This window comes from Eurypyga helias, unplaced genomic scaffold (assembly GCF_000690775.1).
Source record: "Eurypyga helias isolate BGI_N326 unplaced genomic scaffold, ASM69077v1 scaffold2066, whole genome shotgun sequence".
Lineage (NCBI taxonomy): Eukaryota > Metazoa > Chordata > Aves > Eurypygiformes > Eurypygidae > Eurypyga > Eurypyga helias.
In genome coordinates, this window is record NW_010257036.1 from 22,715 (window position 1) to 44,584 (window position 21,870).

Here is a 21,870-nt window from a genome sequence, read left to right on the forward strand (position 1 = left end):
GGGCAGCAAGCAGCTGACCTTTATCTAATTGTCAGGTGGTTGTGAGCTGTCTTACAGGCAGGAGAGTCGGATTTATTGTTTGGAAATGAGGTTAAGGTTTTGCTTTTAACGTAGCAGATTTTATTAAGTGGTTACTTTTCTAATCAATGTAGGTTTTTCTGTGGGGTGGTGAGTTAATTAAAATATGCTGCTTTAGAAGAAAGGGTATTAGTGACAGTCTGCTTGTACGTGTTTTAGACCACGAAGGAAAGCTTCCTCTGGATGTGTCCTTTCCATCCGCCCATTCAACTTTACTTTGTTATCCGCAATCACACCCGGTCACATGTCTTTGGTATATCCAGGATCAAGATCTGGAATTACAACACAACAACTCCCTGTGTAAGTAGTCTTTTCTCAACTCCTCTGTATGTATGCTCTACCTTGCCTAGGGAAACTCACTTTGATCTTCTTTCCAGAAGTATGAAATAAAAGTATTTGCTCTAATAAAATAAGGAGCTAAGAGGGGTCCATATCTGCTGTGAAATTTGCTTTTCTGTTAATGGTTAGTGGTAGCGATGTGTTAATGTTTTTGTGGGCACAATTAGCATTTTCTTTCAAAGCTATTAAAGATCTCTAAAGACCTAATAAAAGGCTTGCCTATTCTGTCAGTTAATCCTTTATGGTGGTGAGAAACAAAGATAGAAAAGTAAGTGCATCTTACAAATAAGTATATGTTTAAATATGTGTTTTCTCATGTATATAGGTATAAATAGGCTGACTGTGGCTCGACTTTGGTTTTGTCACTTTAATTAAAAAGTATGCTAACTGTGTGTTCATAATAGAACAAGTAATCTAGTGTTACAAGAGAGACACCTCATGGCAGATGGTCTCTTGTTTGTGTGTTTGAATGTCACCATGGAAATTATTCTTGTTTGTACACTGCAGTGTTAAGAAAAAAAAATCCCAGGTACTGGATCAAAGAGGATTTGCTGTCCTGGATTATAAATAAGAGGCTTTATCCCTCTGGTTTTGCTCTCATCCATGTACTTATATAAGCACATATGGTAATTTATACATATGGAAATGGCCACGGAAGGGACAGCTTAAACAAATTTACTATAACATGATTTATATTTTATTTTCTGGAATTTTAATAGGTTTTTCTATTAAAATGTGGGCGACAGAATGTTCCATCATCACTCGAAAGTATGAAAGGGGTTGCTCTTTTTGGAGGTAATGGTATGATTTGTTACAAAAGCTCTTGAATAGACTGCAAGAAATACACATAAAAATATTTCTGTGTTTCAAGGCACTGTTTTTTTAATAAACCTCTATGAGGCAAACTGTAAAATTCATTAGGACTATAATCTCATGGATTTTCGTAGCAGTGCAGCAGTCTACGCTGACAAAATAAATGTCTCATTATCCTTATGATGAAAGAATATCAAGCAGCTCCGCCTAATTCTGTAATTTGTCATGAGGTAGTTTTGTCTGAGAAGTAGAAAACCCAAAAATTTAATTATCTAACAATTTTATTCCTGGTAATGTAAGTCCAGAGCCATTAATTCTGTGTAGCTTTTTGGTAGTTATTCTGACCTTTTTTCCCCCACAAAGACCACAGAATTGAGAGGTGCCCAAGTATTTCTTAAAAAAACCAAAGAATTAGTTCAGGCCAGTATTTTTGGGTTGTTGAAAACAACTGTTTTGCAGAATTTGAGTCTGGAAAAAAAAAAATGTCTGCAGGAAGTTGTAGAAGTCAGATTACATCAGTGTCATAGATGTCTTGAGTGTATTACAAGGAGGGTCTAAAGAACACTTCATCTTACCTTTATTTACTTCAGATGAGGTCTGTGAAAAGGGGGTCATTTTAAGTCTGCAAGAACAGATCAAGTGTAAGTTCTTTTCAAGTTGGTCTGAAATATTCAGGCATTTTGTCATTACTTGCTACAGCCTTGAAATTGCATTGTTACTTGATGCTATTAAAACTCTTTTCGTAGGATCCAGTATAATGTCTGTTGCATGTCTTCACAAATCTGCAAATGGAATTAATACTTGAATGCATGAAGGTCTTAGTTGCTCTCCAATTGGGTCATTTTCTCCTTCAAGTGATTGCCCATATGAGTGTTCCTCCTGTATGGATGTTCATGTCCATTCTTGAGTTGGAGATGTTTGTCAGTGCTGGTCTGCCACTGAGGTGCATTGTCTGTAAGGATGCAGCAGCTTTGTTCCAGCAGAGTAAGGTTTATAGGAGAACTTTTTTCTTCCAGTTCTTGACTTACTTTCTATTGCTTCTTCTTTTTCAGTCTTCTGTGAGAAGTCAGGCAGGGGCAACTTCACGTTGTCTGTCCAGGTGTAATTTGCAGAAAAATGCTTCTGGTTTTAAGCTTTGTCCTTTGTTCACAAATATCATTCAAATGGCCAGAAATAGCATCCCTGCTGCTTCATTGGAAAGCGCTGTCCCAGCAAGCACTGTGATGGCTGAAGGTGCAAGCTGGGAAGGAACATCAAGAGAAACCATAGAGCTATTTCCACAAAATCTTTCATTCTTTTCCCTCTGAGATTAATCATACCTGCTTGCTTGTTTTGAGTCATTGGGCCATTCTAATTACTCATCTGTGAGGGGAAAAAAACCTGCCTTGGATGAAGTATTGAGTATGGCTTCTTGATCGAATTGCTCATGAGGAAGGGATTTCTCCAACCTCCTTGTGCTCAAGCAGACTTAAGCAGTGGTACTAGGGAAGCTAACCTTTCTGCCAATATTTCCTACCACATCTGATTACTAAGGAACTAAAAGCTCTGAATGGGGGGTGGGAGGAATGAAAAGAGAAGTTCTTAGTCTTGTGTCTGCAGGTTTGTTCTTGGAGTCCCTGAGATCTGTTTGTATTTTCCCTGTCTGAGCCTCAGTCTGCAAAGAATTTTGATGCAACAGATTTTCATTAGGTGTTTTACTGTTAATTCATGAATAAATGGTTCTTCTGAACTATCAGCTGTTATTAGTGCCTGCCCCAGTTCAGTCTGTCTCTATTGTCTCAGAAATATCTGTAGCTTTGGCTAGTTCTTCATACAGTCCTGATGCCTCTTTTGGGAAAGCTTCCTAGGACACCTATCCCAGACACTCCAGAACTTCAGAGAAAATAGATTTCCCACTGACTCTAACAGTAATTTTGAAGTGACTGGCTGTTTTCTGGGCTTGACTGTCCTTCTTTCAGGGAGAATAAGCTCCAACATCTCATTTTGTAATGTTGTTTTTGACTACCTGTCCTCTTGCAGTGGGTGGAGTGGTATTCATTTAAAAACATTTTATTCTTCAGAGGTTGCTGATTTGAATTAAAAAAGATAAAATTGACAAATACTTTTAAAAATACACATGCATTTTTCTGTGGTTCCATGCAGTTTGTATCTGTTCCCAGGTAAAAGTACAGAACTAAGGTCTGAGTATTCCTAACAGCAGTAAAGGCTAGGATATTATGTAGAAATGTTGCAGTTATCCCAAATTCAACTGTGACTGTCCAATATCCCCAGGTTTCAAGGGAGACATTAACAGTCCAGATGCAAAAAATAACATTACTAGGGCATCCTGACAGTCTAGCTCTTCGTGCCATAATTTCAGGCAAAGCTGTGTAGTTAGTTTTAAAGTTATATAACTGTTAAAGTGGTTTGCTCCCCAATTGGATTAATCTAGCAGTGTCCTTTTTCAAGGGGAAAAAAATATATTTTATGGCCAGGAGCACCAGTACAGACGTATAGCGCTTTATGATACTCTAGGAGTAACACAGGCAGCCATGACATAATGGCCAATTAAACTGGGTTTACAGCTGTTCTCTGTGAAGTTAGTGAAGGTTACCTTTTCCTATCAGGAATCTATCAGGAATGTGTCTTGCCTTCCTACACCAACTTGCCTCCCTCAACTGTAGCTTTCTTGTTACACCTGCATCTCCTGGTTTTCCCTCTGTGTAGGTCTGTGTATGACATTTTTTTGCCTCACACAAGCTATTACTTGGGAAGCAGTAGGGTGAAAGCTATGAAGACTTGTAAGCTGTAAAGAGTGCAGGTAGGAGTGAAGAACTGGAGACACTTGTACTTGAAGATGAAGGAGTAACTGGTTTAGGCTGAGAATGGAGGAAAATTTCATTTGCTGTTCAAGGAGAACTGACATCCAGGAGATGAGCAAGAGGGATGAAACTAAAACTTCTTACTTTGAAAAAAATCTTCTCAGTTTCCATGAAAATAAGGAAAGAACAGAGTGTCTTTAAAGACTGTGCGATGGACAAGTTACTGAAATTTAGAGGGCAGAAAGGCGATGGATTTTGTATCATCTTCTGTGTTTTCTTTGAAGATACCAGTATTTCTGTCAAGGGGGAGAAATGCTTAGATGGAAATGATAAAGATAATAGAATATTAGTTCTAAACTTCAATGGAATGAAAAAATTGGGTTGTAGTGGGTGCCACAGAAAAGGAGAACACAGAGATAAAGTTGTGAGTCGCAGAGCTGTGTCTGAGATAAAGGCCTTCTATTTAAAAGATTGGTTAAGTGTTGGAATAGGCTATCCAGGCAGATTATTTGAAAACTATTAAGAACAGGTTTCTTCACAACAGTATAGGTTTTTACTTTTGTCAGTGGAAAGAGATGGACCAGATGATTTTTTTTTTTTTTAATACGTCCTTTCCAGCCCTGTATTTCTATAACTCTTTATAACTCCTTTTTACTCCAGTGGCTTTGATCTGGATGGTTGTTCGCTGTGGAACGTGTCATGAAAGTGGTGAATGTTAAAGATGCCGAAGCAAAATGTGCGTCTAGAATTTATGTCCTGATCAAATATTCTTAATCTAGGCTTCTTCGCTCAAGCTTTTCTAAATATTTAAGCCTTGTCAGCCAAAATAGTTCATCCTGGTGTCTAGCAGGGCTTTTAGTTCTTTTAAATAAAATCTTAAATATTCTACAGTTGTTTGAGCTTCTGATTAAAATGTAGTCAGAAGCATGTTACTGAAACGGGGTTTTAGTAGTTGTCATCTGTTTATTGATAAAGTGCTCGAGGGTCAGAGTTCCAGAATAGCGATATCTAATGCTTGAACAGCTTAATTGAAATCTTCCTACTTTTATTTTTGTAGGACCTCAATATTGGAGCAAGGAAGGTGAAGTTATACGTTGATGAGAACCTTGTATTTGATGGTGAATTAAAGAGAGCCTCTGGAGATCTCCTCAATGACCATAGCACTACAGTCGACCTTACAGATGACCAACAAGCTACCTCTGCATATGCTTCAAATGACAGGAAGGTAGTAAGTGCACCTGCAGTCACGGAGAAGACAACAGACCTACATGTTAAATGCTTACAGTCAAACAATACTTCTCTAAACTGGAAATCTCTGCCAGAAGAAAATCTTCTTGAGCATAAGATGAACTCAGTCAGCTTTGCAAAGAAAAATTTGCCTGAGTTAGAGGATGATCCAGAAGTGTTACCATCTCAAGTTTGTGTAAAAGGTGCCAAAGAGAATGCAACAGTACAAGCAGTTACGGAGGATGTTCAATCTGATGATGAACTTTGTTTGAGTGAGCAAATGGAAAAGCTAACAGGAAGAAAATTGTCTGATTCTGCAGGTGCAGTTCCTTCTTGGTTACAGTCATCTTCCCAAGTAACAGACAATAATCAAGCTACTTCCAGTAAGAAGCTTCCCTGGCTTGTTAGAGAACGTTGTTTAGGCTTGAGATTTCAAATGCAGTCAAATGGTATAAGGAAAGACTCTTCAGATCTTACTAATGAGGATGTAAAATGTCAGAGAATTGAGCTGGGAAGATCCAGTAGTAGAAATGCAAATAAAGATGAGAGATCACAAATGCTAACCAGAAAGGATGGTGGTATGGACTTGGACATTTTGGAGGAACTGTCTAACAAAAATTGCTGCAGCTTACAGTACCCTGCAAGTGGAAGGAGAAGTGTCAGATGTGTAAGAAAGGAGGGATTAAGCACTACAAATCTTGGAGAAGGTTCTGCTCTCAAAGGTAGGAGTTTACAATAGCAACCTTAGTGCAAGTGCTGACATGTTCTCCATTTTGCAGAAACACTGAATCATTTAGGTTGGAACTGACCTCCTGGGATTCCTGGAGGTATAAGCAGTGGGATCTTATTTGTGCTGTTTTCAGTATACATTTTTTCTTATTTCATCTTTTCTTATTTCTATGACAATGCTCAGAGTCTCTCTCCTTATCCTACACTTGATGTGAATGCTCTGTTTCTGAAAAATTTACGTTCTGAGTTAGTGGTTTTAAAATTATTTGGAGAAGATTGAAGACTAAATTTCAGTAAACTGCATTCTAAAAACTGACAGTCCTGCAGACAGCTAATGTTTGCTAATATCAATGAAAACCTGCAAAATGAGTGTGACCTCAAGGTAGTGAGTAAATCTGCAGAGTTTATTCATATAGTAGGTTTGTGTGTTTCTTACTGAGTGTATATGCAGAATATATGTATTCAGATTGAAAGGAAAACTGCCCTTATTTTTTCTTGCTGTTCATGATATTACATACTTCTTTCAAACCTCTCCCTCGGACATCTCTGCTCATATATGAAGCGTTTCCTAATAAATTTAGCTGTTGCCTGGTCCATGCTTTTGGTTATTCTTGTCATCCTCCTCCAAATGTTTTTGAGTTGGCCTGGAGCCCGTTGGAGGTGAAGGATGCACTTTTGTGTAGTTGTGTTCTACCTCTGGCAGTAGCCAACAGTGTGTCCCTGTGAGAATTGGGCAGGTTCTGAAGAGCTGGCTCACTCCCTACCTCCGGCAATCTATGGCTAAGGCTTTTTCTGGATGTGTGTAATACTATTTGTGCTTGGCAAGTGTTATAACTTGAGATATATTTCATCTTCCCTGTTGACTTACAAGTCATGTGTCTCTGACTCTTTTTTTGGACCCTTCGTACACCTTTGGCTTTCTGTAATTTTTCAGCATTCAGTAACGTGTCTCAGAGAGAGTCTGGCAGAACAAGGCCCAGACAATTGGAAGCACAGGCTACAAAAATACATATAGAAATTTTTGGGGTTATTATTGGGATGATACGAACCATCAGAACAATTTATGAGAAAGTGTAGCTTGCTGTATATTGTATTTGGGTTTTTACCTTAAATATATGGTCACAAGGGATAGGAAGTATGTTGAAATGCAGGAGAGAGAGTCTGGCAGAACAAGGCCCAGACAATTGGAAGCACAGGCTACAAAAATACATATAGAAATTTTTGGGGTTATTATTGGGATGATACGAACCATCAGAACAATTTATGAGAAAGTGTAGCTTGCTGTATATTGTATTTGGGTTTTTACCTTAAATATATGGTCACAAGGGATAGGAAGTATGTTGAAATGCAGGAAAGTAGTGCATGAATTTTTCAGACAAAGGTGAGGAAAATGCTTCTTTCTAAACCTAGAATGTCTGGATTTTTCCTTCTCTGCCCATCTGTCATGAAAACAGCAATTTTATAAGTATATCTGAAATTATACCTCAAAGAAGAATAAAGTATGGAAGTAGTTGGAGTAACTGCCCTCTTCCTTCACCCACCCACTCACCACAGCCCCTTTGCTCTTTCACACATCTTAGAGCATCTCTGTTTGATTAAAAACTTCTCAACATTATGGAAACTGTAAATAAATCCCGCCTTAGTAATTTCTGTTCAGTTGTAAAAATGGTAACAGTTTAGGAGTTTTAATGTAAACTATAAGATGAAGGTTATTATGATTCTAATTATAACGTCCTCTAATTTTGCTCAGAGCAGGTTTTGTCATCTGGTGCGTAAAGCTCCCAATATGTGTTTGACCCTGGGAAAATTGCATGCCATGTACCAGCTTTGGTTCTCTCTGTACTGTACTGTGCAGTAAAACCATCTTCAAAGTGGAGCTGAGTGAGCATTAACAACATGGAAAGAGTTTTAAGCGTTTCCCTAAAATTCCCTAAGATGAATTTTAATTGGTCCGGGGCTAGGGGAACTGCTGTTTTCCAATAGCAGTATGTGACAAAGGGGAGGCTGCACAAGCTCATATGCTGTGTCACAGCACGTCTGTGGTCATTAAATGAAGAATAACAAGAAATTTAGAAGCAGCACATATATGCATACTTGGCTTGAGTTAATGTTGCTATAAAAACATACATTTTCTTCTTTGATAACTGGCTTAATGTACAAAGAAAATGATTGAAGTGTGCTGATAAAATTTGCAAATAACGTATAATTTGGGGTATTATGAGTTAAGAAGATTGAAGAACTGCACAGACAGATGAACTTGAGGACTGGAGTAATAGCAGTGGAATGCAATTCAATAGCACTGCTTGCAAGGTCATTTGGGGACTAACAACAAAAAATTAAGTTGTAAGCTGAGTAATCATCAATTGCAAATGACCGAGGAAAAGAAGGATCTTGGTTGAGCAGTTGATCACAGATTGACTATGAAACGCTGGTGTGACGCAGGCGTGATTATAGCAATGCGCTCTGAGGATATATCAGCAGAGGCATTTCGGTTAGTTAGGGAAATGTTAATATCTCAACCCAGGCACTCGTGAGATGTCAGTTGGAAAACTGCAGTTCTGATCATCCATTTTCAGGAAAGCTGATTACAAAGTGGAACAGATACAGAAGAGAGCTTTTTAGAATGATTTGGAAAATGAAGCATGTGATTGCAGCATGGAAGTATGATTGCTATTTATAACTACAGGGAGTAAAGATGAGGTTAGCACAACAGGGGGGAAAGAAAGGTGTTTTTTTTCAAGCTAGTGTTGCCCCAAAATGTAGTTTAGTAAAGTTTTGAGAGGAATTGTATGGTGTGTGTTGCCATCAGAAGCAGGACACGGGACTTGGTGATTCAAGACATCCCTTCTAAACCCACAGGGGAGATACGCATTTGAGATGTCATTATTTCTGGACTCTGGGATAGAATCCATCATACAATCCTCAGGCATGCAGAAGGCTGTGAATGACTAATATCTGCAGGTGAAATACTCTTTACACACAGTTTATTGTTCACATGGCTCCAATAAAAAGAATAAATCTAGATTCTAAAAAAAAAATGTCAAACCCTGTAAACCTTCAGCCATTGACCTCTGCTTTTGGGCTCTTCTCAGCTTTCCTTTCAGAGCTTCACTTCTCCTGTTGTCACTCCATAATGTTCTTAACAGACCTGTTGACCTCCCATTGAAAAATCTCTCCCATTGAACTGCTGTAAAAGTGCTTCAGAGTTGCAATCTCCGTACTGCTTGGAGTATTTAACATGGGGGAAACAAGTAAAGGGGAAACAAAAAGGAAACAAAACAAGGAAAGATAATGGACATCAGATGCTTTCAGCACATGCTAATCCTGAAATTTTCAAGTTTTGAAATTTTGAAGTGGTAGATATAAATACAGTATCTTCTTCAGGTAAACTGTGAGGCTCTGGGCAGTATTGTTTGGGATTACTCACTCTATGAGCATCCATATGACAGCGATTTGTACAAGAAAGTGACCTACAAATGACCGCTGTTCTTTGAAACATGTACCTTTGCTTCCTATCTCTATTTCCCTTGTGGGGTAAGAAGGGCTGGTCTCCAATCTTTTGTTCCGGAAGACAACCCTCTTTCAGGTAGTTTCCCATCTGCTTCAAAATTCCGATTTTTATTTCACTTGTCCCCAGTGTAAATGATTATTGGCCGTAGGTAGATTAGGAACATTGCCTCTTTCCCAGTGTTTCCAAAAACAAAGTTAAAAGTTAGTCCTGAGCAGTCTCATTATTTTGCATTTTGCTGCAACTGGGATTTCTTCTTGATAACCATTTATTTTAGTATCCACTCAAGGACTTTGTACAGAAGTAAAATCTAGCCCATGGGCCTGTAATTGTTTATTACTCCACTTGCTTTTCTTCATTTATTTGAAGAAAATGCATAAATGACAGCTTTATTGAAAATCTTTGTTATTTTCTGCTCTTAATTGCTTTGAGATGGAAATTAAGCAGCTCCCCAGTGCAGTCACAAGGAGGGCATGCTTTGCTCCCACTGTGCCCCTCTAATGTGTTGCCCCACTGCGTTCCTATTAGATACGTGGTCATTATCCCCCTTCTGCATCTCACACTTGCTGAAAAGTGAGAAAAACACTTGGATGTTACGTGTATAAAATGCATTGCTCACCTCATCCTCCTTGTGTGCTGAGCCTACTTCTTTGCTCACCACTTTTCTTCATACACACATGGCTGGTTTTGACAGGAACCACTAGCTTTTCTCTGCGGTGCTTTGAAACTTTAACCCATTCAGCCATTTCCAACTGTATGAAAGATCTTCTGCAGAAAAGCAGACAGATGATTAAACTATTGTGACAGCCCCACAATAAGCATCAATGGGCAAAATCCCAGTTTCTATAAGTGGTAAGTCAAGAATTCCAAGTCTTAAACTTAGTTGCATTTTTGTATCTTGGCATGAGCTCTGATCTTTAATACTTGAAAGTGATTGTTTTTGTTATGTCTAAATGGGTAAGGGAAATTGGGACATTACACCCTTCGTAATAGAGAGGCAATATAAAAGTGCTGGTATAACAGGGTTTCATAGTAAGGGAGCCTGAGTGAGCATGACTGACATAATTCTGGAAAGTGTGTGTTGTCGTGGTTTGCTTCAAGTCCTGTTTTTCACATTAAATGCCTGCGTAATGTTGTTTTCAGATGAAGACTTTTCTATCAAGGACATAGCAACCTCTAGAACAAAGTGGCACAATGAACAAGAACACACTCTGCAGGAGTTCTGGAATTCCTTGGCAAAGTTTAATTATTCCCATCGTGGCCGAATCTCCAACATGGATTTTCAAGGGGATATCTTTGATGAGTTTCTTCATCAACAGAAAATCAACCGGCCTGGAGAATATCAGCAAATGAGAAAAGAGGGACTACAGACACTACCGAAAAGACAAGAAGAAAATTCTGTGGAGGCATATGATGGAAATGATTTTAAAATCCCTGTTTTACCTTGTGGGCAGCACTTAGTGATAAACATTCAAACAACATGGGGAGACAGACATTATGTTGGTCTTAATGGAATTGAAGTTTTCAGTTCTAAAGGCGAGCCTGTTCAGATTTCAAAAATATCAGCTGTACCACCTGATATAAATATTTTACCAGCATATGGCAATGATCCCAGAGTAATAACCAATATAATTGATGGAGTAAATCGGACGCAGGATGATATGCATCTCTGGCTAGCACCGTTTACCCCTGGAAAACCTCACTTTATCTTTATTGACTTTGTGAATTCCTGTCAAGTAGCTATGATTAGGATTTGGAATTATAATAAATCACGCATACACTCTTACAGAGGTGTGAAAGACATTGTAATGGTGTTAGATGAACAGTGCATCTTTAAAGGAGAAATTGCGAAAGCCTCGGGAACCTTGTCTGGAGGTATGCTATCGCTTCCTGTTTTCTTTGTGGAAACAGCAGTACAATACAAACAAATACATTTAGCTTGTTTGTTATCACTTTCCACTTCAAAGCAAGCTGGCACTTTGTGTAATATTTAGTCCTTTTAATTTCAAAATGTAATGCAAACCCCACTAATGTATTCTTCAATGGTATTGTGAGTTTTAGAGATTAGCTCTATATGCTACTGTTCTTAACAATGTCTTGGCAATAAGACTATATTTCAGTATCATCACATAGTCACCAGCCATTTAAAAGTTGCAGATTTTGACTTCTTTTCACAGATACGGTCTTTTAGAAAAAGGGATGGAGAAGCTTTTTTTCCCATTTTCTTTTATATGTATTTGAAATTTGACTGAGTTCTCTGTTTTTCTGCTGTGCAGTGTAAGTTTGAGAATGAACATACTAATTATATCAGTAATCAGTATCAATTTACCATATATTATCTTTAAACACTACTACAAATTAAATGTGAAGAAAGACAAAGAACAGTTTTCATCATTCTCTATATTTTTTGTATAGTTTCTCCTTTTAATGCTGTATGTTGCCTCCAGCTCCAGAGCACTTTGGCGATACTATATTGTTCACTACTGATGATGATATTCTTGAAGCTGTGTACTGCTACGATGAGAAATATGATGGAGAAATGGAAAATGCCAGCTCCTTGAGATATGAGGAAGAACTAAAGAGGCCAGCAACTGCTGACAGGGAGGGAGATGAAAGACCTTTTACACAAGCAGGGTTAAGAACAGAGAATCAACAGGTAGGGACCTCTGTGTTCAGAACTCTATAAATGTCTTTCTGAAACTAGGTGTGGAAGTAGGAGACAACTGATTTCCATGATGGAGTAAAGCTTTGCAGAAGGACTAATATATCCATCTGTTTGAAAGTTGGTTGGGTTTTTTTTTTCCCGCTCAATAATTTATGCAACTTTTTTTAAAGCCCAAAAGGTCCTCCAAATTTTGTTTTCCATGATTAATTAATAAACCTACAAGGAAGCCTATACTGGATTGTGTATATATAGATTTCTTTACTTACTTTTACAGAGGTTAGAGGGAGTTCTTTTTGTTTTAGGTACGCCTGAAGGTTTATGCCACTGTTAGTGATTTTTGCCAGTTACTCGTGTAATGAGCAGTTTTGCTTGCTGTCACTCCAAACTAAAGATTTTTCCACACAGAGTATACTCTTGCTTGTTTCTTCCTCCACAAATTAAGTATTTTTCATGAGAAGGATCTCCCCCTATCAACCCTCCCCTTACGTTTTCCTCTTTCCATTTTTGCCTAGCATCTCCATAGACCTGTGTGCATTTTACAGTATAAAAATGTCCCTTTCCTATTCCATACAGTAGGTATTTTACTACTTGGAGGAAGGCTGTATTTTCAACTACTGGAATCTTGCCTGATACCACTCCAGCCCAACAGCCCGTTGCCTGAGCAAAGATCTTGCAAGACTTTCTGCTCAAGATGGTGTGTGGGGAGCCTTAGACCTGACTTCCATCAAAAATCTTTTACCACCTTAGAATCTTCATGAGCACCTACTGCTGCTTCAATGCAGACATCTTTTTCTAGGGGACACAATTTTACTTTTGAGACTGTGAGGACACCCAAAGTTGAATCAATCCAAATCCCAGGTGGTTCAGCTGAAGGGCTCCCGGTTACATATGGTTCCTAATGAGCCTTGTGCTGTTGCCTTCCTGGTCGGTCTTGTCCTTTTCTCCTGGTGGCTTATAAGAGGAAGGGAAATCTCATAACACTGGAATTTGATCTCACTGTTAAAATCGTGAGTCAGTGACTAACCCTTTGACTTCTCCAGTGCTAGTTAACACTGGCAACAGTAGTTTTGGTCCCATCCTTGCTTGAGCTATCTTAAACTGTTCAGACACCTCATGCAGTGCAGGTTTTTATGAACAGAATTTGAAGTTCACCTTTCTTTTCTTGATCACTTGTTTATTGTGAGCATGCATCAGGGCCTCTTCCATCACAGAAGTCTTGACCTGGACTGTCTGTTCCTTACTCAGATCCTGTTTTATTTTGCTGTTCATCTGATACTCTTCATACTCCTTTTCTAAATCTGAAACATTCTGTATCAGTAATGGAATAACAAAAGCTATTGTGACTGAGCCATTGATCTCCCTGTCTTTCTGTATTTGCTAGTACCATCAAGATTTTGTAGATGGATGCTTATGCTATCAGAATGATACACATCTTCTAGATGATTTGTCTTCCCAGCATGACATTGTCATTAAGACTAGTACTGGGTTTGAACAGTCTCAACCTGTTGATCATTCACCCTTTTTCCCTGTAGCATGTTCCATGGGTGAAACAGTGTTTTACTGCACTGACTACTGAGCTTTCTCATGGAAGTGTCTTTCTTTCCTGTTAATATTATCCGTGGCCATCTTTCTCATTCATTTGGTAATCCTTAACATGCCAACTTCTATAGCAGGTCAGAGCAGCAGCTTTATTGCATCAATGGATATTTATATGTAGTTGAGTTGCAACTTTCAATTCCCTGGATGTTTTTTCAAAGTCATTCTGAGAAAAAGTCATCAGACATCAAAGAAAGAGTCACTGCTTTGTGAGAAAGGTACCCCCAATCATAGGGGTTTTGCTATCTTGTGTAGGCTGTGTGTGGTTTTCCATGCACAGTTCTTGTCCAGTTTCACCTACTTAGTTACCACAAGAATATTTGCTACTACATGAAGTATATTGCTGTCTGGGAATATACATATCCAGGATGTCAGTGGTTATACTGCAGAGATCTAATATAACAGTAGGAAAAAAGTGTTGACAAGGCTTACTTTTTTAGGCACAGTCTAGGTCCATTTGATATATTCTGGGTGACTGGAAGTTACTTCTAATGGTGAATGAAACTAGAGAGAACGGGTCTGGACTTCTAATTTCCTGCTTGGCTTTTTGACTACTAATAAGGATTGAGATGATGTTTTTGTAGAACTACTTAGAGTAATGTCAAGATTTCATTCTAACCCGCTGTTACTTACTTTGGAGCCCAATAATGTATAAGTAAAGGTGGGGTTGTTTTCCTCATGTGTAGCATTTTTATATTTACCTACAGTTAATGTAATTAGTCACTTTATCACACTCACTAAATTAAATGAAGTCTATCTGCCACCCTTTGCGGTTTTCTTTTGTCTTTCCTGCCCTAATTGGCCCAGTATGATCAAATTTGTCATCTATTTATTCACTTTCTGGTTGGCTATGTTGAATAGCATAGGGTATTATTAATTGGCATTGCCAAAGAACAGATGCAAGCTTTTGGACAAGTTTGTCTGTGCTGCCCTTCGATTCTTGAGAGGAAATTGTGATGGCACTCTCTGAGGCCAGACTTCTTGTCTCTGCAACATATTTTCAACATGTTGCAAATACAGCATATTTCATTTGCTAATGGCAGTCTGCAAGTAAAAAAGAGTGACTTCAGAATTTCAGCCTTTGAGATCAGGTAGCCCACACTAGGGAGTCTCCCATTTAACACTCCTACATGCACTAACAAAAAAAACCCTATTAGTCTTGACTTTCTAAGGATCCACGTGATGTACATTTTGGGGCATGTTTTCCGTTATTTGCAAGACAGCCTGGGTGGTGAGGCAAAAGGGAAATTGATATACAAAAGGCTGGATATAAAAACAATCCCAACCACAACAAAACCACAGAAACAGACAAAAACCCCCACCAACCCCTGCCCCCTGTTTTATAAACAATATGTCTGTAATGTATATGTGATACACATGTTCATGGTTTACTTTTCAGGTTCAAGAGCCAGGCCCTCTCTTGGAATGTATACCCAAGGAATCAGGAATATTTACCGGGAAATGTAAGCTCTTATGTTTACTTCTTGCTTAACCACCCTTTCCCGAGCATGTTATCAAGGAGGAGCTGATTTGTCAGAGCTGTACAGAACTTTGTGGCAGATGTCAGGTCTGGAATAAAGAAAAGTAATTGAATATTTAAGGCAGAAGCTTTGTTTAATATGGCATTTAGAACTTCATATACCAACAGTTGGCTTTTAATCTCAGAGAAATAACACTACCCATTTGCCTAGTCCCTGAATGGGATTTGTAATAGCTGTGTCCATTACCCAGCAATTCTCTCCCAATCCTATGTATTTTGTAGACTGCATTTCTCAGATCAGATTGACAATAGCAACCCTACAGTAAAGCTAGACCAGAGTGTTACATCCATACAGCACCTGATTTGTGAACTTGATCCATGAACATGTCTACGATCAATTCATTTCTGGAAACCTAAGAGGCCTTTCCCTCTTCCCATTTCTCAAAGTGGGTCAAAACAATAGTGAGGGTGTCATTCAGAGCTCAGCAGATGCAGTCTCTCACACTGTCATTGTTCATCAGCTCACTGGACTGACTTGTTTCTACTGGGCAAAGAGGTCCTGGTTTCCATGAAAGAGCTGGAGAAAGCTACTCATATATAAGGGAGGCTTTCCGTGTCTTACAAAATGCAAGAGAAACTCCACTTTAGTGTCTTACACAGAAAAAAAATGCCATTAATGGCTACAAGGGACTATTGCTGTAAAGGACCTTGCACAAAAGCAAAAAACCAACTAGAAACTACAAACTCATTTTTGCCAATGATTTCTGCATACCCTGTCCTGCCTGTGTGTATTGTTCCTTGTTCTCCTTATGCTGTGGGGTGATCCCTTAGACCTGGAGTGAGAGTCCTCATTTCTTTTGGGAAATTACTGGGAATTGTGCAAAACTTAGCAGTCCTGCCTTTTTCATCTAGGCCTTCTGGTAATAAATTGTGCATGGTGTCACATGCACAATGTGACCTGACGTAATGGACACGCTCTGAGCTTGGGGTCAGCTGAGGCCTCCAGAGATCTCTTCCATCTTGCACCATTCTGAGATTCTGTGAAGGCATTGGCATGGTGATGTGAACACTAAACCTGGTGTGGATAGCTGCTTCACCCCGTTTTTCCCCTTTTGTTTGAAAATATACACTGGTTTTGCCTGAGAACTCATGCATGTTGTATATTAAGCAAGTTTAGTCTTAGCAATGGCCTTGGGAATAGCATTTAATATCAATGTAGCCATAGCTCCAGACTTGTCAGCTAATAAAACTATTTATTTCTTAGTGTCCTTGCAAATGCTAAAGAGATCTTACACCCAAGTGAATTTATGTGTATATCAAGATTAGTCTCGTGTAAATTGCTATGGCTATTTATAGGTAATTGGGCTGGATGGCTTAATAGCTTTAATACTTGTTTGTTTTACAGGGCATCATGACTACTGGTGCTTCTTTAAACATTATCCAACCTGGTTATTTCTGGGCTTCTGTAATGTGTGAAATGACAGATATTTTTAATTTACAGTGATGGATTTTTATGGAATCTGATCAGATTGGAACATTACTTGTTATATCTGTACATGCTATTTATAATTTTTCAGTAAGGCATGAAACAGGTGGATCTGAAGATACATTTACAATCTTTTGTCTGGCCAATTTTTCTTTCCTATTTATTTTCTGGAGATGCAGGCAAATCAACATTGTTGCTTGTCACTTATGTTGTTCCATTAAAATATTTCCATGTGTCCAGTTCTGATGTGAAGATGGTAACTTAAACACACTAGTACATCAAATTTGGGTTTTGGTTTAACTATGAGTTGGTGTTCTCTCATAATTTATGGATTTATGAGAGGCTGGTTTTATATGAGTCTTATATAGTCATTTAGCTGTCAAAAGATGATAGATATGCTTCAGACCAATAGGTCTTCACTGTGTAATGACAAAATCTATCATGTAACTGCTTAATGTATCGTTGAATTACTGTCAGGTTAATATCTGTGTAATGAAACACTTGATAACATGCTCGATCGGGGTTGTGTAGTTATAAATGAGCAAGATGTTGGTAGCCCTCTAAAGGGGTCTGACACAGATTTACAGAAGATACTGCGCTATTCCACGGAGGGAGGCATGCAGACCAGGAAGTATCCAAATACAGTTATTTGAGCTAAACAAAACACACATACTGCAAATCCTTGGGGCTTGCATGCATGCTTATATTGGCTCCTTACTTCAAACCAGTAAGTATGTATATAGATATATGTATATTCTTTTATATAGGCCTGCAACTGAATTTTACTATGACCTGGGGAGACTGTCATTACCTTGGACTGACAGGACTTGAAGTGATAGGAAAGAATGGTCATGCATTAAAAATAAATACAGAACAGATTTCTGCTTCACCCCGAGACTTGAATGATCTTCCACAGTATACAGGAGATTCCAGAACATTAGAAAAGTAAGTAGTAAAAAAGACTTGGATTGTGCAAGCATTTTCTGCAGAGCTTTTTTCTTTTCCTTCGCTGCTGTTTCCACCAACAGTTTTGGAGGTTATCAATTTTAGATGCATTTACATAACACTTTATAAAGTGACAGAAATATATAAACTTTTATTATGCTAACACATGTTAATGCAAATATGATTTTCATAGCATTACAGCTCATTCTTGGATTTCATAAGCTACCCAGGAACAGCTTGTTGTAGAAACATGAATGAGATGTTTCCAGAAGATGGTTAGGAGATGATAACATGCCGGCTTGGTATCTCTGCTGAGGTCTTTCCAGGCAGAAACGTGGGTGTTCTGTAGCATCTGTCTATGCATATGCAGTGATATTTATGCAGGATTTCTGGATAATCTCAAGGAAAATTTTCAAGTTAGCAAAGGGTGAGGATGTATTAGGGTATTGCGCAAGTAGGTGCTGTTCTTTAGGCAATTCTGGAGCCTTTTTTTTTTTTTTTTTTTTTTTGGTAATTCCAGTGAAGTTTTATGTATTGACAAGTGTACTTCCTAAATAGTCACAGTATAGAAATCAGAGGCTATAGGTCTGGAGACAACTTGGCATTTGTTGTTACTGAAGCTGCATCCTGTTGTTTCCAAGTCATATCTTGATTTTAAAGGGTATTTTCAGTTGTAATCCTGGCTTCTGGCATGTGTATGGTCTTGTGAACAAGTTTATGAATCAGAACTACTCTTTTCAAAGTCTTTGTTGAGTCTTCCTTAGAATCTGTATTGATCTACACTAACTGTTCTGTGTAATTTCTGCTAATTTTATTCAGATGTCAAGCTTACTTGTATATAATTTCTCAGTTCTGCTGACTTGTATGAAAATCTTTTCCATAGATATCAGGATCTAAGAAATCCTCCCATGAGATCCCTGTGTGAAGAGGTTCTGCTTGTGGAGTCTTTGATGGACCCAGATGCAAAGAAGTCATTTAGCTTTTCTGTTGATGTCTTATCTTCTCTGAATGCTCCTTTTAGAGCCTGGTCATCTGTCAGTCCTACAGAATTTCTGGCAGGATTTCTGCTCCTAATGTATTGGAGGGATTTTAATTATGGTACCTTTTGCATGCTAGCCTTCATACACTTTTTTGACCTGTGCATATGCATTTAGCCTTCCAGAGTTTATGATCCCATCAATTTAGGGGGTTTTCATCATGACTTTTGTTGAAAGATGACTTATAATAACTTCCTTTACCCTGCCACTGAGCCAGGCTGGTTTTTAAACATACTTCTGCATTTTGGCTGAGGAACTGTTTTGGACGCAAGAAGTAGGGGCTTTTTTTTTTTTTTTTTGCTTTTAATATTTTTACAAACACGCTGAAGTTGGGTACAGTACGGTGCTCTTACTGCAGCATTTGGAATAGGTTGTGTGTGCTGTTCAGGACCAAGTCAAGAATTGTATCTTTTCTCAGGGGCACCCTAATCAGCTCTTCTGTGAAAGAGTCCTTATTCAAATATTTTTCTTTAAGGAACTGCCAAGTCTGGCACTCATCCTTCCATTAAATATTTAAATAAATAGTAAGTGCATAGGACAGTGTACAAAAGTAATTACAGCGGGCAATTAATTCATATTCTTTTTTACTCCATCTTTGTATGCCATATTTTGTGGTATAAGAATATAAAGTCAGAATTCCAAAATGAGGAGATAATGGAATTAACATTATTGTCAGCCTGAAGTCTGTGCTCTTATAAAAAGACATTGTCATGCTGGTAGGAAGCTTTTTAAAAGGTTGGAATGTGCCTAAATGTGCGCATGAAGAAGAATGTGAACAGACGCTGCTTCTTCTCCGGGTTCTCCAGCTCCTTGTCGGATTCAGCGTAGCTGCATTGGCACAGTAACACACTGCAGAGTGCCAGATACACTAGTTCAGCCATGGAACTCTATTAATAAAGTTATAGTGTGCCTGGGCCTTAGAGTTTTGCCTTCAACCATTTTGGCACAAAGGTAGTTGAGCTTTCTTCTGCCTGCCCCTCTTCACACAGGAAAAATGGAACCATCTAAAGGAAATAGTTTTTTCACCCCCACTGTCTTTAATTCAACAATGACATGTGATTTTTGATGTTTACTGTGCTTTTTAATTGCATGCACATGGGCACAATAAGCCCCAGAAGCTTGAAATGGCATCTAGGAAAAAAGGAACACCTAGTAAAGTCCCTGATTTTCATGAGAAAAGTAAGCTTTTCCTTTTTTGCAGCTAATGGATTTTTCTCTTTGTAGGTTAATAGATGGGACTAATATCACAGTAGAGGATGACCATATGTGGCTCGTTCCCTTCTCTTCTGGAGAAGATCATCTGCTCACAATCCATTTTGATAAAATTGAAAGTATTGCAGGGCTTCGCTTTTGGAACTATAATAAATCTCCAGAGGATACCTTTAGAGGGGTAAGTAAAAGAAAAGGAGCACTGCCAGCAAAAATATACAGCAGTGCATTGGAAAATTGGTACCGTGATAAACGAATACAGCTGCCTTAATGGAACACCATAAATCTTTCTAGATTGTCTGAGTCTGAATTTTGTGGCAGGTATAATGCATTTCTGTCTCCACAAACAGCAAATATTGAAAAAAAGCCAGAGATAGTTTAAAGAGATCTTCACAGCTGATTTTTCTGAGACACACATACAATAGCACATATCATTTTCAAAATATATGATTCTGAAGTGGTATCTTCTCAGTGTCTATTATTTAGGCCTACCATATGATTATTTATTTTCTGGAAGACAGGGAGTGGTAGAACAGGGGACACTTCTCCAACAGGAATTCTGTTTAGGTAAGTTACAGAAGGCCAGTCAATCATGGTACCTTTTCCAAGAAGAGTCTCTAGAACTCTAGCATCTATTAGGGAAAGCTGACATCTTGAAACGGTCTGGCTAAAGTGGTTCAGTTAAAATCGTATAACATACCTCCTCTCTTCTTTTTCCAAATTGCTTGTTTCATATTTTTTTCATTCTGAATTCTTGGAATCGACTGGCAATCGACACCTCTTGGAGGAATTGTCACGTCTTGCTGGCACTCTGAGTTTGGCTGTCCCTCATTTCCCTGTTTTTTCTCAGAAGCTCTACATGCACTCGTAATGATAATGAAGAAGTAGTTGCTGTTCACTGCACAGAAAATTTATGAATCCATTTGTTTCCAGATCTTCCCCTTCACATATAACTGTTGCATTCTTGATGTCCAAACTCTGTCAATAGATAAGAAGAAAAACGTTGGTATGTGTTAAACTGGAGAGTGTCAAGACAAAAAAACCCAGCATAGATCTGGAAAAAAATGGTAGAATTGAAGATGGAGGCATGGATCCTTCATAGGATTGGGCAAGATAGTGCCAGAGGTTGCAGAATTGCTTCTTTGTGTAAATTTATCTTCCAGGAATTACTTTAATATGCACGATACATAAATAGGTGGTGTTCCCTCTCCACAACAGAGCGCTGGCATCTTTTAATATCATCGTGGGATGTTGTTGAGTGCCAGAGCCTGGCCAAAGACTCCCAGAGGGCCGGAGCGTCAGATCTTTCATTTAAGCCACAACTGATCTAGCGATTTTAACACATGGCACGTGGTTGTGTAACACACTGCATTAACCCAACACGATTGACATGTGGGAGGGTTCAGGAGCACATTGAGCTTACCCATCTAACCACACCCCCTGTATAACAACTGGGGGGTTTCAGTAAGATCTGTTACTTAGTGGATATGGTTTGGCATGAAGAAAGGACTCTTCCCTATGCTCTGGGACAGTATGCACTGATGGGAGATTTTCAAAACTAAATTTGACAAGGCCCAGAGCAACCTGATTTAGCTTTGCAGGTTTCTCTGCCCTGAGCAGGAGCCGTGACTGCAGACCTGCGCAAGTCCCTTCCAACCTACATCTTCCCGTGATTCTGCATACAAAATGCAATATGAAGGACTATAAGTGGTGATGTGGGATGTTTTTCACTGACGTCGTGAGCCCAAGCCTCTTGAGGGCAGAGCAGGGGAGAAAAGTTTGAACATGAATTTTCATACCAAATCAACTCCTGTATGTGTGTCTCAAATATTAAAGGAGGGAAAGAAATAGCCAAATCCCTGAAATCTAACATGGAATTTAGTTGTTGGAGACCAAACCAAGAAAGGAAGGAACAAAGGAAGGTATATTTCCACATGTACTTGGCGAGGTAGAAAAA

At 38.7% G+C, this 21,870-nt stretch overlaps 1 protein-coding gene across 1 annotated transcript in view; it reads left to right on the forward strand.

The window, feature by feature from the left end:
- The window catches only part of KIAA0556 (KIAA0556 ortholog), a 57,189-nt gene that overhangs the window by 21,752 nt on the left and 13,567 nt on the right, over positions 1-21,870 (forward strand). Inside the window, exons 13-19 of the mRNA XM_010153853.1 lie at positions 238-378; positions 5,089-5,980; positions 10,639-11,370; positions 11,943-12,163; positions 15,156-15,219; positions 17,490-17,667; positions 19,929-20,094. Coding sequence (XP_010152155.1) covers positions 238-378; positions 5,089-5,980; positions 10,639-11,370; positions 11,943-12,163; positions 15,156-15,219; positions 17,490-17,667; positions 19,929-20,094 — 2,394 coding nt within the window. The remainder of the gene's footprint in view (positions 1-237; positions 379-5,088; positions 5,981-10,638; positions 11,371-11,942; positions 12,164-15,155; positions 15,220-17,489; positions 17,668-19,928; positions 20,095-21,870) is intronic.